Source organism: Phalacrocorax carbo, chromosome 34 (genome assembly GCF_963921805.1).
Source record: "Phalacrocorax carbo chromosome 34, bPhaCar2.1, whole genome shotgun sequence".
Lineage (NCBI taxonomy): Eukaryota > Metazoa > Chordata > Aves > Suliformes > Phalacrocoracidae > Phalacrocorax > Phalacrocorax carbo.
Genome location: NC_087546.1, coordinates 111425 through 126113, shown reverse-complemented (window position 1 = coordinate 126113; position 14689 = coordinate 111425). Strand labels below are relative to the sequence as shown.

The 14689-nt window shown below is 67.1% G+C and overlaps 1 protein-coding gene across 1 annotated transcript in view; it reads left to right on the top strand.

The window, feature by feature from the left end:
- The window catches only part of CHD3 (chromodomain helicase DNA binding protein 3), a 158462-nt gene that overhangs the window by 47277 nt on the left and 96496 nt on the right, over positions 1 to 14689 (top strand). The window contains 7 exon segments of the mRNA XM_064437623.1: positions 2356 to 2522; positions 4253 to 4430; positions 6845 to 6910; positions 7759 to 7844; positions 8843 to 8976; positions 12461 to 12605; positions 13718 to 13880. Coding sequence (XP_064293693.1) covers positions 2356 to 2522; positions 4253 to 4430; positions 6845 to 6910; positions 7759 to 7844; positions 8843 to 8976; positions 12461 to 12605; positions 13718 to 13880 — 939 coding nt within the window.

Below are 14689 nucleotides of genomic sequence, written 5' to 3'. Positions count from 1 at the left end.
GCCGTGGTGGGATGTGCGAGGTCGTGGTGGGCCACGCAGAGCCGTGGTGGGATGTGCGAGGTCGTGGTGGGCCACGCAGAGCTGTGGTGGGATGTTTGAGGTCGTGGTGGAACGCGTGAGGCCACGGTAGGACGTTGCGAGCCGATGGTGGGAGACGTGAGGTCGTGATGGGGATGTGTCAGGTCTTGAAAAGCCACGATGGGACATGCAAGAACAAGGTGGGGCCTTGGTGAGGCCCATGAGGCTGTGGTGGGACGTGTGAGTTCATGATGGAACATCTGAGGTTACGACAGAAGGCGTGAGGCCATGATTGGGTGTGAGAGGCTGTGATAGTGCTGTGGTGGGGCACGTGACATGGTGACCAGGTGTGTGAGGCTGAGCTTTGTTGAACCAGGCTGTGACAGTCCATGTCAGTGTGTACTGGGCCATTCTGGGCCATGCAAAGCCACACTGGGCCATTCTGGGCTGTGTTGGTCCATCTTGAGCTGTGTTGGACCCTCCTGGGCCGTGTTCGACCACCATATTGGACTGTGTTGGACCACATTGGACCATATTGGACCACGCTGGACCATGTTGGTCTGTGTCAGGCTGTGTTGGGCTGTCCTGGACCGTGCTGGACCATGTTGGGCCATGCTGGGCCGTGCTACGTCATGTCATGCGGTGTTGGGCCTTGTTGGAGCATGCCAAGGCCGTGTTGGGCCATGTGAGGCCGTGTCAGGCCACGTTGGACCATGTTGAGCCATGTCAGATCATGTTGGGCCATGTTAGGCCGTGTGGGGCCACACTGGAACATTCTGGGACACGTTAGACCGTGCTGGGCTGTGTGGGGCCACGTTGGACCATATTGGGCCATGTTGGACCATGCTGGGCCGTGTTGGACCATGTTGGGCTGTGTGAGGACACATTGCACTGTGTTGGGCTGTGCTGGGCCATGCTGGACCATGCTGGGCTGTGTGAGGCCATGTCAGGCCATGTTGGACCATGATGGGCCACGTTGGGCTGTGTCAGGCTGTGTCGGGCTGTACTGGGCCGTGCTGGGCCGTACTAGGTGACATCATGCCGTGTTGGGCCTTGTTGGAGCACGCCAAGGCCGTGTTGGGCCATGTCATGCCACGTTGGACCACGTTAGGCCACACTGGACCATTTTGGGCCATGTTGGGCTGTGTGGGGCCATGTTGGGCCATGTTGGACCATGTTGGGCCGCACTGGACCACGTTGGGTTGTGTCAGGCTGTGTCGGGCTGTACTGGGCCATGCTGGACCACGTTGGGCCGTGCTGGGCCGTACTAGGTGACGTCAGGCCCTGTTGGGCCCTGTCGGAGCACGCCAAGGCCGTGCTGGGCCTTGTGAGGCCATGTTGGACCACGTTGCACCATGATGGGCCACGTTGCACCATGATGGGCCACGTTGGGCTGTGTCAGGCCGTGTCGGGCTGTACTGGGCTGTGCTAGACCGTGTTGGGCCGTGCTGGGCCGTACTAGGTGATGTCAGGCCGTGTTGGGCCCTGTTGGAGCATGCCAAGGCCGCACTGGGCCATGTTGGACCACGTTGGACCACGTTGGGCTGTGTCAGGCTGTGTCGGGCTGTACTGGGCCGTGCTGGACCACGTTGGGCCGTGCTGGGCTGTACTAGGTGACATCAGGCCGTGTTGGGCCCTGTTGGAGCACGCCACGGCCGTGCTGGGCCGTGTTGGACCACGTTGGGCTGTGTCAGGCTGTGCTGGGCCGTGCTGGACCACGTTGGGCCGTGCTGGGCCGTACTAGGTGACGTCAGGCCATGTTGGAGCATGCCAAGGCTGTGCTGGGCCTTGTGAGGCCATGTTGGACCACGTTGCACCATGATGGGCCACGCTGGGCTGTGTCAGGCCGTGTTGGGCTGTGCTGGGCCGTGCTGGACCACGTTGGGCCGTGCTGGGCCGTACTAGGTGATGCCAGGCCATGTTGGGCCCTGTTGGAGCACGCCAAGGCCATGTTGGGCCTTGTGAGGCCATGTTGGACCACGTTGCACCATGACGGGCCACGTTGGTCTGTGTCAGGCCGTGTTGGGCTGTGCTGGGCCGTGCTGGACCACGTTGGGCCGTGCTGGGCCGTACTAGGTGATGTCAGGCCCTGTTGGGCCCTGTTGGAGCACGCCAAGGCCGTATTGGGCCGTGCTGGACCACATTGGACCATGTTGGTCTGTGTCAGGCTGTGTCGGGCTGTGTCGGGCTGTACTGGGCTGTGCTGGACCACGTTGGGCCGTGCTGGGCCGTACTAGGTGACGTCAGGCCACGTTGGAGCACGCCAAGGCCGCGCTGGGCCGTGCCGGGCCCTGCCGGACCAAGCCAGGCCGTGTCAGCAGCGTGTCGCCGGCGCAGGGGAGAACAAGGAGGAGGACAGTAGCGTCATCCACTACGACAACGAGGCCATCGCCCGACTGCTCGACCGCAACCAGGACGCCACCGACGACGCCGACGTGCAGAACATGAACGAGTACCTCAGCTCCTTCAAGGTGGCCCAGTACGTCGTGCGTGAGGAGGACAAGGTGTGCCCGGGGGACGGGGACATGGGACACAAGGTTGGGGGCACGATGGAGGTGGTGGAGATGGGGGTGCTGGAGATGATGGAGGTGGAGATGATAGAGGTGGAGATGGTGGGGAAGATGGGGACACTGGAGATGATGGAGGTGGTGGAGGTTGGGCCAACAGATATGGAGGTAGAGATGGTGGGGATGATGATGATGGTCGAGATGGTGGAGATGGTGGGGACGATGGAGGTGATGGAGATGGGGACAATGGAGATGGAGATAGGGTGGGGAAAATGGGAACGATGAGGATGGTGGGGAAAGTGGAGATGGTGGAGATGGGGGTGCTGGAGATGGTGGAGATAGAGATGATGGTGCAGGTGGGGACAATGGAGATGGTGGAGGTGGGGACAATGCAGATGATGGAGATGGTAGGGACAATGGAGATGGTGGAGATGATGAGGAAGATGGGGACAGTTGAGATGATGAGGAAGATGGGGATGATGGAGATGGTGGGCACAATGGAGATGGTGGAGGTGGAGACGATGGAGATGGTGGAGATGATGGGGAAGATGGGGACAATGAGGATGGGGACGATGGAGGTGGTGGAGGTGGGGGTGCTGGAGGTGCTGGAGGTAGGGTTAATGGGGAAGGTGGGGACAATGGGGACAATGGAGGTGGTGGAGGTTGGACCAATGGAGGTGGAGATAGAGATGGTGGGGATGATGAGGAAGAAGGAGATGATGGAGATGGTTGGGACAATGGAGATGGTGGAGGTGGGGGTGATGGAGATGGTGGAGGTAGAGATGATGGGAAAGGTGGGGACAATGGAGACGATGCAGGTGGCAACAGTGGAGACGATGGAGAGGGTAGGGACAATGGAGATGGTGGAGATGAGGAAGATGGGGACGATGGAGATGATGGGGACGATGGAGATGGTGGGGATGATGGAGGGGGGGACAATGGAGATGGGGACAATGGAGATGGAGATAAGAGATGGTAGGGATGATGGAGGTGGGGACAATGGAGACGATGGAGATGACGGGAACAATGGAGGTGATGGAGGTGGTGGGGACAATGGAGGTGGGGCAGGTGGGCACAGTGGAGAGGATGGGGAAGATGGGGACAGTGGGGATGGAGCCAGAGAGAATGGGGAAGATGGGGACGATGGAGATGGGCGTAGATGATGGGGAAGGTGGGGATGATGGACGCGGGGATGATGGAGATGAAGGTAGAGATGGGGAAGATGGGGATGATGGAGGTGAGGATGAGGATGATAGAGGTGATGGGGATGATGGAGATGATGAGGATGGGGATAATGGAGGTGATGGAGGTGATGAAGATGATGGGGATGATGGAGGTGATGAGGGTGGGGATGATGGTGGGATGGAGATGATGGTGGGGATGGTGTAGATGATGAGGATGGGGATAATGAGGGTGTTGAGGATGGGGATGATGGAGGTGATGAAGATGATGTAGATGGGGATGGTGGAGGTGATGAGGCTGGGGTTGATGGAGATGATGGTGGGGATGATGTAGATGATGTGGATGAGGATGATGGAGGTGATGGGGATGGGGATGATGGAGGTGATGAGGATGGGGAGGATGGGGGTGGGAGGCAACGGGGATGTGGGGGATGATGCGGGTGGACCTGGCGGAGCTGGGGACGCCGGAGCCGGCGACGGCAACCCCAGGGCGACGGGGTTTCAGCGGGTGCCGCGGGTGGTCGCTGAGGGTGCATGTGCTGGCAGATCGAGGAGATCGAGCGGGAGATCATCAAGCAGGAGGAGAACGTCGACCCCGACTACTGGGAGAAGCTGCTGCGACACCACTACGAGCAGCAGCAGGAGGACCTGGCGCGCAACCTGGGCAAGGGCAAGCGGGTGCGCAAGCAGGTCAACTACAACGATGCTGCCCAGGAGGACCAAGGTGGGCACTGGGATGTACTGGGAAGGTAGTGGGAGGCACTTGGATGTACTGGGAAGTTACTGGGAGGCACTGGCACGCAACCTGGGCAAGGGGAAGCGGGTGCGCAAGCAGGTTAACTACAACTATGCCGCTCAGGAGGACCAAGGTGGGCACTGGGAGGCACTGGGAGGTACTGGGAGGCACTGGGAGGCACTGGGAAGGCAGCAGGAGGCACTGGGAGGCACTGGGAAGGCACTAGGAGGCACTGGGAGGCACTGGCACGCAACCTGGGCAAGGGGAAGCGGGTGTGAAAGCAGGTCAATTACAACGATGCTGCCCAGGAGGACCAAGGTGGGCACTGGGAAGGCACTGGGAGGCACTGGGAAGGCACTGGGAGGCACTGCTAGTTACTGAGAGGGGTCCTGATGCACTGGGCACCCTTGGCTGGGAGAACTGAGGGGGGTACAGGGCAGCTGGGGGCACTGGGAAGTACTGGTAATGTACTGGGATACATCGGGAGGGCACTGGGACAGACTGGTCGGGTACTGGGATGCCTTGGGAGGGCACTGGGACAGACTGGTCGGGCACTGGGATGCCTGGGGAGGGCACTGGGACAGACTGGTTGGGCACTGGGATGCCTGGGGAGGGCACTGGGACAGAATGGTCGGGTACTGGGATGCTTTGGGAGGGCACTGGGACAGACTGGTCGGGCACTGGGATGCCTTGAGAGGGCACTGGGACAGACTGGTCGGGCACTGGGATGCCTGGGGAGGGCACTGGGACAGACTGGTCGGGTACTGGGATGCCTGGGGAGGGCACTGGGACAGACTGGGAGGCACTGGGAAGGCACTGGGGGGAGTCCTGATGCACTGGGTACCCACAGCCAGGGGGACCACGGTAGGTACCGTGTAACTGGGAGTACTGGTCAGGTACTGGGATGGTCTTCAGGAGGCACTGGGAGGGCACTGGGACAGAGTGGGAGGATATTGGGGCATACTGGGGAGAGTCCCAGTGCACTGGGCACCTGCTCCCAGGAGGACAGAAGTGGATACAGGGCAACTGGGAGCACTGGGCGCCAGTACTGGGGGACTGGGAGGCACTGGGAGGATACTGGGATGGACTGGGAGGCACTGGGGGGCGTCCCGATGCCCCGTGCTGTCGCACAAGGAGGACGAAGGTGGGGTACAGGGCAACTGGGAGCACTGGGAGGTTACTGGGACGTTCCGCAGGAGCACTGGGAGTTACTGGGAGGGCACTGGGACAGACTGGGAGGCACTGGGAGGGCTCTGCGCTCGCCTGTCCCACATGGGGGGTACAGGGGGTGCTTGGGGTGCGGTGGTACCTGGTGGTGCAGGGGGTGTTTGGGGGTACAGGGGGTGTTTGGGGTGCGGTGGTACCTGGTGGTGCAGGGGGTGTTTGGGGGTACAGGGGGTGCTTGGGGTGCGGTGGTACCTGGGGGTACAGGGGGTGTTTGGGGGTACAGGGGGTGCTTGGGGTGCGGTGGTACCTGGGGGTACAGGGGGTGTTTGGGGGTACAGGGGGTGTTTGGGGTGCGGTGGTACCTGGGGGTACAGGGGGTGTTTGGGGGTACAGGGGTTGCTTGGGGTGCGGTGGTACCTGGGGGTACAGGGGGTGTTTGGGGGTACAGGGGGTGCTTGGGGTGCGGTGGTACCTGGGGGTACAGGGGGTGTTTGGGGGTACAGGGGGTGTTTGGGGTGCGGTGGTACCTGGGGGTGCAGGGGGTGTTTGGGGGTACAGGGGGTGCTTGGGGTGCGGTGGTACCTGGGGGTGCAGGGGGTGTTTGGGGGTACAGGGTGTGTTTGGGGTGCGGTGGTACCTGGTGGTGCAGGGGGTGTTTGGGGGTACAGGGGGTGTTTGGGGTGCGGTGGTACCTGGGGGTGCAGGGGGTGTTTGGGGGTACAGGGGGTGCTTGGGGTGCGGTGGTACCTGGGGGTACAGGGGGTGTTTGGGGGTACAGGGGGTGTTTGGGGGTACAGGGGGTGCTTGGGGTGCGGTGGTACCTGGGGGTACAGGGAGTGTTTGGGGGTACAGGGGGTGCTTGGGGTGCGGTGGTACCTGGGGGTACAGGGGGTGTTTGGGGGTACAGGGGGTGCTTGGGGTGCGGTGGTACCTGGGGGTACAGGGGGTGTTTGGGGGTACAGGGGGTGCTTGGGGTGCGGTGGTACCTGGGGGTGCAGGGGTGTTTGGGGGTACAGGGGGTGCTTGGGGTGCGGTGGTACCTGGGGGTGCAGGGGTGTTTGGGGGTGCAGGGGGTGTTGGGTGCAGGGTGTGTTGGGGGCTGCAGGGGGTGTTGGGGGGCTCATGTAGTTTGGGGGTGCAGGGGGTGTTGGGTGCAGGGTGTGTTGGGGGCTTGGGGTGTTGGGGTGCAGGGGTGTTGGGGTGCAGCGTAGCGGGGTGCTGACGGTGTCCCCCAGACAACCAGTCCGAGTACTCGGTGGGCTCCGAGGAAGAGGACGAGGACTTCGACGAGCGGCCGGAGGGTGAGTGTCCCCCCGTGTCCCCCCGTGTCCCCCCACATCCCCCCCGTGTCCCCCCGTGTCCCCCCACATCCCCCCCGTGTCCCCCCATGTCCCCCCATGTCCCCTCTGTGTCCTCCCCATGTCCCCCATGTCCCCCCATGTCCCCCCGTGTCCCCCCATGCCGTCTCTGTCCTGCCCGTGTCCCCCATGTCCCTCCATGTCCCCTACATCCCCCCGGTGTCCCCCCTGTGTCCCCCCTGTGTCCCCTCAGGCCCCCCGTGTCCCCCCCACATCCTCCCTCTGACCCCCCCCGTCACCTCTGTGTGTCCCCCCGTGTCCCCCCCTGTGTCCCCCCTGCCTGGGGAGGGGTCTGGGGTGACACCGGGGGAATTGGGGGCGGGGGGGGGTGGGGGGTTCCTGTGTGGAACAAGGGGGGCCGGGGGGAGGACACCCGGGGGTGGGGGTCGGGGTGCCCCGAGGGGGGGTCAAGGTGCTGCTGGGGGGGTCAGGGTGCCCCAAAGGGGGGGCCCACAGTGACCTGAGGGACATTAGTGTGCCCTGGGGAGAGTCAGGGTGTCCCCAGGGGGGTCAGGGTGCTGTGGAGGTGTCAGGGTACTGTTGGGGGGCGTCAGGGGGCTGTGGGGGGGTCAGGGTGCCCCAAAGAGGGTCAGGGTGCTGGGGGGGGGGGCATCGCGGTGCTGTGGGGAGCGTCACAGCGCTCTGAGGGGCATTAGTGTGCCCTGGGGCGGGTCAGGGTGCCCCACGGGGGCTCAGGGGGCTGTGGAGGTGCTGCGGGTGCCCCCGGGTGGGGGTCGGGGTGCCGGTGGTGGGTGCTGACCCCCCCACCCCACGTGTGCCCCCCGCCCCAGGCCGGCGTCAGTCCAAGCGGCAGCTGCGGAACGAGAAGGACAAACCCCTGCCCCCGCTGCTGGCCCGGGTGGGCGGCAACATCGAGGTGAGGACCCCGGGGTGCCGGGGGTGGGGGGCACCCGCTGCCGGGGTCCGCTGCAGGGTGGGGGGCGGGGGGGGGGGGGAGGGGCGGGGCTGGGATACCGGGCTCCCCAAGGGCACCCGGACCCCTGCGTCTGCATCACGAGGGGGTCCTGGGGTGCCCGGATGCCTGGGTACCCCCCACCCACCCCGCACCCTACAGGATGCCTGGGACCCCCCACCCTCTCATGATCCCTCTAGCTGATGGGGTCCCTCCACCCACAGGTGCCCCCCCGGGGTGCTGAGGCCCCCCCACCCATGGGTGCACCCCCAGGCTCTGCCCACCCACGGTTGTTCCCCACCCACAGTTGCCCCCCCCTGGGGTGCTGGGGTCCCCTCACCCTCAGATGCCTCCCAGGTGCTGGGGTGCCCCCACCACCCATGGGTGCCCCTCCAGGGTGCTGGCATCCCCCCACCCATGGGTGCCACCCCAGGCTATGGGATCCCCCCACCCATGGTTGCCCCCCAGGGTGCTGGGGTCCCCCCACCCATGGGTGCCCCTCCAGGGTGCTGGGGTCCCCCCACCCATGGGTGCCACCCCAGGCTATGGGGTCCCCCCACCCGTGGTTGTTCCCCACCCACAGTTGCCCTCCCCAGGTGCTGGGGTCCCCCCACCCACGGGTGCCCCCCACCCACGGTTGCCCCCGTGGGGTGCTGTGGTCCCCCCACCCACGGGTGCCTGCCTGAGGTGCTGGAGTCCCCCCACTGATGGGTGCCCCCCCACCCACGGTTGCCCCCCCGGAGTGCTGGGGTCTCCCCACCCACAGTTGCCCCCCCCCCACGGGTGCCCCCCCCCAGGTGCTGGGGTCCCCCCACCCACGGGTGCCCCCCCACCCACGGGTGCCCCCCCGGAGTGCTGGGGTCCCCCCACCCACGGGTGCCCCCCCACCCATGGGTGCCCCCCAGGGTGCTGGGGTCCCTCCACCCACGGGTGCCCCCCCACCCACGGGTGCCCCCCCCCAGGTGCTGGGGTTCAACACGCGGCAGCGCAAGGCCTTCCTGAACGCGGTGATGCGCTGGGGGATGCCCCCCCAGGACGCCTTCACCTCCCAGTGGCTCGTCCGCGACCTGCGCGGCAAGACCGAGAAGGAGTTCAAGTAGGTGGTGCTGGGGACAGGCGGTGGTGCTGGGGACAGGCGGTGGCATTGGGGACAGGCGGTGGCATTGGGGACAGGTGGAATCAGGGACAGGCGGTGGCGTTGGGGACAGGCGGTGGCGCTGGGGACAGGCGGTGGCACTGGGGACAGGCGGTGGCGTTGGGGACAGGCGGTGGCGTTGGGAACAGGCGGTGGCGTTGGGGACAGGCAGTGGCATTGGGGACAGGCGGTGGCGTTGGGGACAGGCGGTGGCGCTGGGGACAGGCGGTGGCGCTGGGGACAGGTGGAATCAGGGACAGGCGGTGGCGCTGGGGACAGGTGGAATCAGGGACAGGCGGTGGCGTTGGGGACAGGCAGTGGCACTGGGGACAGGCGGTGGCGTTGGGGACAGGCGGTGGCATTGGGAACAGGCGGTGGCATTGGGAACAGGCGGTGGCATTGGGGACAGGTGGAATCAGGGACAGGCGGTGGCGTTGGGGACAGGCAGTGGCACTGGGGACAGGCAGTGGCATTGGGAACAGGCGGTGGCATTGGGGACAGGTGGAATCAGGGACAGGCGGTGGCGCTGGGGACAGGTGGAATCAGGGACAGGCGGTGGCGTTGGGGACAGGCAGTGGCACTGGGGACAGGCGGTGGCGTTGGGGACAGGCGGTGGCATTGGGAACAGGCGGTGGCATTGGGAACAGGCGGTGGCATTGGGGACAGGTGGAATCAGGGACAGGCGGTGGCACTGGGAACAGGTGGTAGCATTGTGGACAGGCGGTGGCGTTGGGGACAGGTGGAATCAGGGACAGACAGTGGCACTGGGAACACGCGGTGGCGTTGGGGACAGGCGGTGGGGCAGGTGGAATCAGGGACAGGCGGTGGCATTTGCGACAGGCAGTGGCACTGGGAACAGGCGGTGGCGTTGGGGACAGGTGGTGGCACTGGGGACAGGCGGTGGCACTGGGGGCAGGTGGAATCAGGGACAGGTGGTGGCATTGGGGACAGGCGGTGGTGCTGGGGACAGGCGGTGGCGCTGGGGACAGGCGGTGGCACTGGGGACAGGCCGTGGCACTGGGGACATGCGGTGACACCAGGGACACAGGCGGTGACACCAGGGACAGGCGGTGGGGCGGGAGGGAGGGGTACCCATGCGTGTCCCCCATGTCCCCATGTGTGTCCCTCTGTCCTTATGTCCCTGTGTCCCCCCGTGTCCCCCCGTGTCCCCATGTGTGTCCCCAAGTCCCTATGTTTGTCCCACGTGTCCCCCGTCCCCACAACCCTGCGTGTCCCCCCCATGTCCGTGTGTCCCCCACGTCCCTCTGTGTGTCCCCATTGTCCCACATGACCTGTGTCCCTGTCCCCGTGTCCCTGCGTGTCCCCATCTTCCCGTGTCCCCGTGTCTGTGTGTCCCCCGTGTGTCCCCATCTTCCCTTGTCCCCCCCCCATCGCCCCACGGCCCTGTGTGTCCCCCACAATGTCCCCATGTCCCTGTGTGCCCCATGTCCCCGTGTCCCTTTGTGCCCCCCATATCCCCCCATGTCCCTCTCATGTCCCCATGTCCCCGTGTCCCTGTGTGCCCCATGTCCCCGTGTCCCTCTGTGCCACCCACATCCCCCCATGTCCCTCCCATGTCCCTCCCATGTCCCCATCGTCCCGTGTCCCTGTGTGCCCCATGTCCCGGTGTGTCCCCATCTTCCCATGTGTCCCCATCGTCCCGTGTCCCCCCATGACCCCATGTGTCCTCACCTTCCCGTGTCCCCCCGTGTCCCCCCGCCTTCCCGTGTCCCCCCATGTCCCCCCGTGTCCCCCCACCTTCCCGTGTCCCCCCGTGTCCCCCCGCCGCGTGATGAGCCCTTACTCAGCCGAGCGCCATCGCTGTCGGTTTTCCTGGGGAGCGGACGAGCCCGTGTCCCCCTCACCCCGACACAGAGTCACCCCCGGGGTCCCCACGTCCCCTCGGGGGGCCGGGTCTGGCCCAGGGGACGCCAGAGCGGTGGCAGGACCCGGCCAGAGCCGGCACAGCTGGGGACGGGCGCTGTGATGAGGGGACAGGCTGATGGCGTGGGGACACCGGGGACACCAGGGACGCTGGGGATGCTGGGGACATCGGGGACACCAGGGACGCTGGGGACACTGGGGACATCAGGGACGCTGGGGACACTGGGGACACTGGGGACATCAGGGACACTGGGGATGCTGGGGACATCAGGGACACTGGGGACGCTGGGGACGCTGGGGACACTGGGGACATCAGGGACACCGGGGATGCTGGGGATGCTGGGGACATCAGGGACACTGGGGACGCTGGGGACATCAGGGACACCGGGGACGCTGGGGACGCTGGGGACATCAGGGACACCGGGGACGCTGGGGGTGCTGGGGACATCAGGGACACCGGCACCGGGGACACTGGGGACACTGGGGACATCAGGGACACCGGGGATGCTGGGGACGCTGGGGACGCTGGGGACATCAGGGATGCTGGGGACACCGGGGATGCTGGGGACATCAGGGACACCAGGGATGCTGGGGACATCAGGGACACCAGGGATGCTGGGGACGCTGGGGACATCAGGGACACTGGGGATGCTGGGGATGCTGGGGACGCTGGGGACATCAGGGACACCGAGGACGCTGGGGACGCTGGGGACATCAGGGACACCGGGGATGCTGGGGATGCTGGGGACATCAGGGACACTGGGGATGCTGGGGATGCTGGGGACGCTGGGGACATCAGGGACACCGGGGATGCTGGGGACGCTGGGGACACCAGGGACACTGGGGATGCTGGGGATGCTGGGGACGCTGGGGACATCAGGGACACCGAGGACGCTGGGGACGCTGGGGACATCAGGGACACCGAGGACGCTGGGGACGCTGGGGACACCAGGGACACCGGGGCTGCTGGGGACATCAGGGACCCTGAGAACAGGGAGCCTGGGGACGGGGACGCTGGGGACAGGGACAGTGATGGGGGTCCCCAGAGGACAGAGACAGAGACCCAGGGATGGGGTCTGTGGGGACAAGGGACCCTGGGGAGGGGCTCTGTGGGGACAGGGACCTTGGGGAGGGGCTCTGTGGGGACAGGGACCCTGGGCAGGGGCTCTATGGGGACAAGGTCCCCTGGGCAGGGGCTCTATGGGGACAAGGTCCCCTGGGGAGGGGGTCTGTGGGGACAGAGACCCTGGGGAGGGGCTCTGTGGGGACAAGGTCCCCTGGGCAGGGGCTCTATGGGGACAAGGTCCCCTGGGGATGGGGTCTGTGGGGACAGGGGCCCTGGGGAGGGGCTCTGTGGGGCAGGGACCCTGGGGAGGGGCTCTGTGGGGACAGGGTCCCCTGGGGACAGGGACCCTGGGCAGGGGGTCTGTGGGGACAAGGTCCCCTGGGGATGGGGTCTGTGGGGACAGGGACCCTGGGGAGGGGCTCTGTGGGGACAGGGACCCTGGAGGGGCCGGGGGGGGGGTCTCGCGGCGACGGTGGCCCTGAGCGTGTCCCCCAGGGCCTACGTGTCCCTGTTCATGCGCCACCTCTGCGAGCCGGGGGCCGACGGCTCCGAGACCTTCGCGGACGGGGTCCCCCGGGAGGGGCTCTCGCGGCAGCAGGTGCTGACCCGCATCGGCGTCATGTCCCTCGTCAAGAAGAAGGTGCGACACCCCCGCCCCAGACACCTGGGGTCCCCTGGGTGCCCCCCCAGATCCCTGGGTGCTCCCCCGATCCCTGAGTCCCCCCCAGATCCCTGGGTGCTCCCCCAAATCCCTGGGTGCCCCCCCTGATCCCAGAGTCCGCCCCAGATCCCTGGGTGCTCCCCCTGATCCCTGAGTCCCCCCCAGATCCCTGGGTGCTCCCCCAAATCCCTGGGTGCTCCCCTCCAGATCCCTGAGTCCCCCCCAGATCCCTGGGTCGTCCCCCCCGGATCCCAGAGTCCCCCCCTAGATCCCTGGGTGCTCCCCCTGATCCCAGTGTCCCCCCCAGATCCCTGGGTGCTCCCCTCCAGATCCCTGGGTTCCCCCCCCGATTCCTGGGTGCCCCCCCCCAGATCCTGGGGTCCCCCCGTAGATCCCTGGGTGCTCCACCCTGGATCCCAGGGTCCCCCCCCCAGACCCCTGGGTGCCCCCCAGACCCCTGGGTGCCCCCCCCGGATCCCTGAGTCCCCCCCAGACCCCTGGATGCCCCCCCCGGATCCCTGAGTCCCCCCCAGACCCCTGGATGCCCCCCCCGGATCTGTGAGTCCCCCCCAGATCCCTGGGTCGTCCCCCCCTGATCCCAGAGTCCCCCCCTAGATCCCTGGGTGCTCCCCCTGATCCCAGAGTCCCCCCCAGATCCCTGGGTGCTCCCCTGCAGATCCCTGGGTTCCCCCCCGATCCCTGGATGCTCCCCCTGATCCCTGAGTCCCCCCCAGACCCCTGGGTGCTCCCCTCCAGATCCCTGGGTTCGCCCCCCGATTCCTGGGTGCCCCCCCCCAGATCCTGGGGTCCCCCCGTAGATCCCTGGGTGCTCCCCCAGATCCCTGAGTGCCCCCCAGATCCCTGGGTTCCCCCCCAGATCCCTGGGTGCTCCCCTCCAGATCCCTGGGTTCCCCCCCCGATTCCTGGGTGCCCCCCCCCAGATCCTGGGGTCCCCCCGTAGATCCCTGGGTGCTCCACCCTGGATCCTAGGGTCCCTCACCCAGATCCCTGAGTCCCCCCCCAGACCCCTGGGTGCCCCCCCCGGATCCCGGGGACCCCCCCACCCCCCAGACGCGTGGGTGCCCCCGCAGGTGCAGGAGTTCGAGCACATCAACGGGCGCTGGAGCCTTCCCGAGCTGGCCCCGGAGCCCAGCGCCGACTCCAAGCGCTCGTCCCGCGCCTCCTCCCCCGCCAAGACCTGCCCCCCCAGCCCCGAGCAGAGCGGCCCCCCCAGCCCCGGCCCCCCCACGCCCGGTACCGGGGGCACGGGGGGCAGGAGGGGGACAGGGGATGGGGGGGGGGGACCTGGGGGGCAGGAGGGGGGCGCCGGGATGGGGGATGGGGGGGCGACCTGGGGGGCAGGAGGGGGACAGGGGATGGGGGGGGGGGACCTGGGGGGCAGGAGGGGGGCGCCGGGATGGGGGGGCGACCTGGGGGGCAGGAGGGGGACAGGGGATGGGGGGGGGGGACCTGGGGGGCAGGAGGGGGGCGCCGGAACGGGGGATGGGGGGGGCGGGACCTGGGGGGCAGGAGGGGGGCGCCGGGACGGGGGATAGGGGGGCGGGACCTGGGGGGCAGGAGGGGGACAGGGGGATGGGGGACTGGGGGGGGACCTGGGGAACAAGAGGGGGACAGGGGGACAGGGGGTGGGGGGACAGGGGGGCAGGAGGGGGACAGGGGGTGGGGGGACAGGGGGGCAGGAGGGGGGCAGGAGGGGGACAGGGGGACAGGGGATGGAGGGGGGGGGACCTGGGGGACAAGAGGGGGACAGGGGGACAGGGGATGGGGGGGGGACGACCTGGGGGACAGGAAGGGGGACAGGGGATGGGGGGGGGGGGACCGGGGATGGGGGGCACGACCTGGGGGGCAGGAGGGGGACAGGGGGCGGGGGCCTGGGGGGCAGGAAGGGGGACAGAGGGACAGGGGACGGGGGGGGGGGGGGTTCCTGGGGGGCAGGAAGGGGGACAGGGGATGGGGGGACAGGGGATGGGGGGACAGGGGGGATATGAGGGACAGGATGGGGGTGGGGACACGGGGATGGGGGGACACGGGGACAGGGGGGA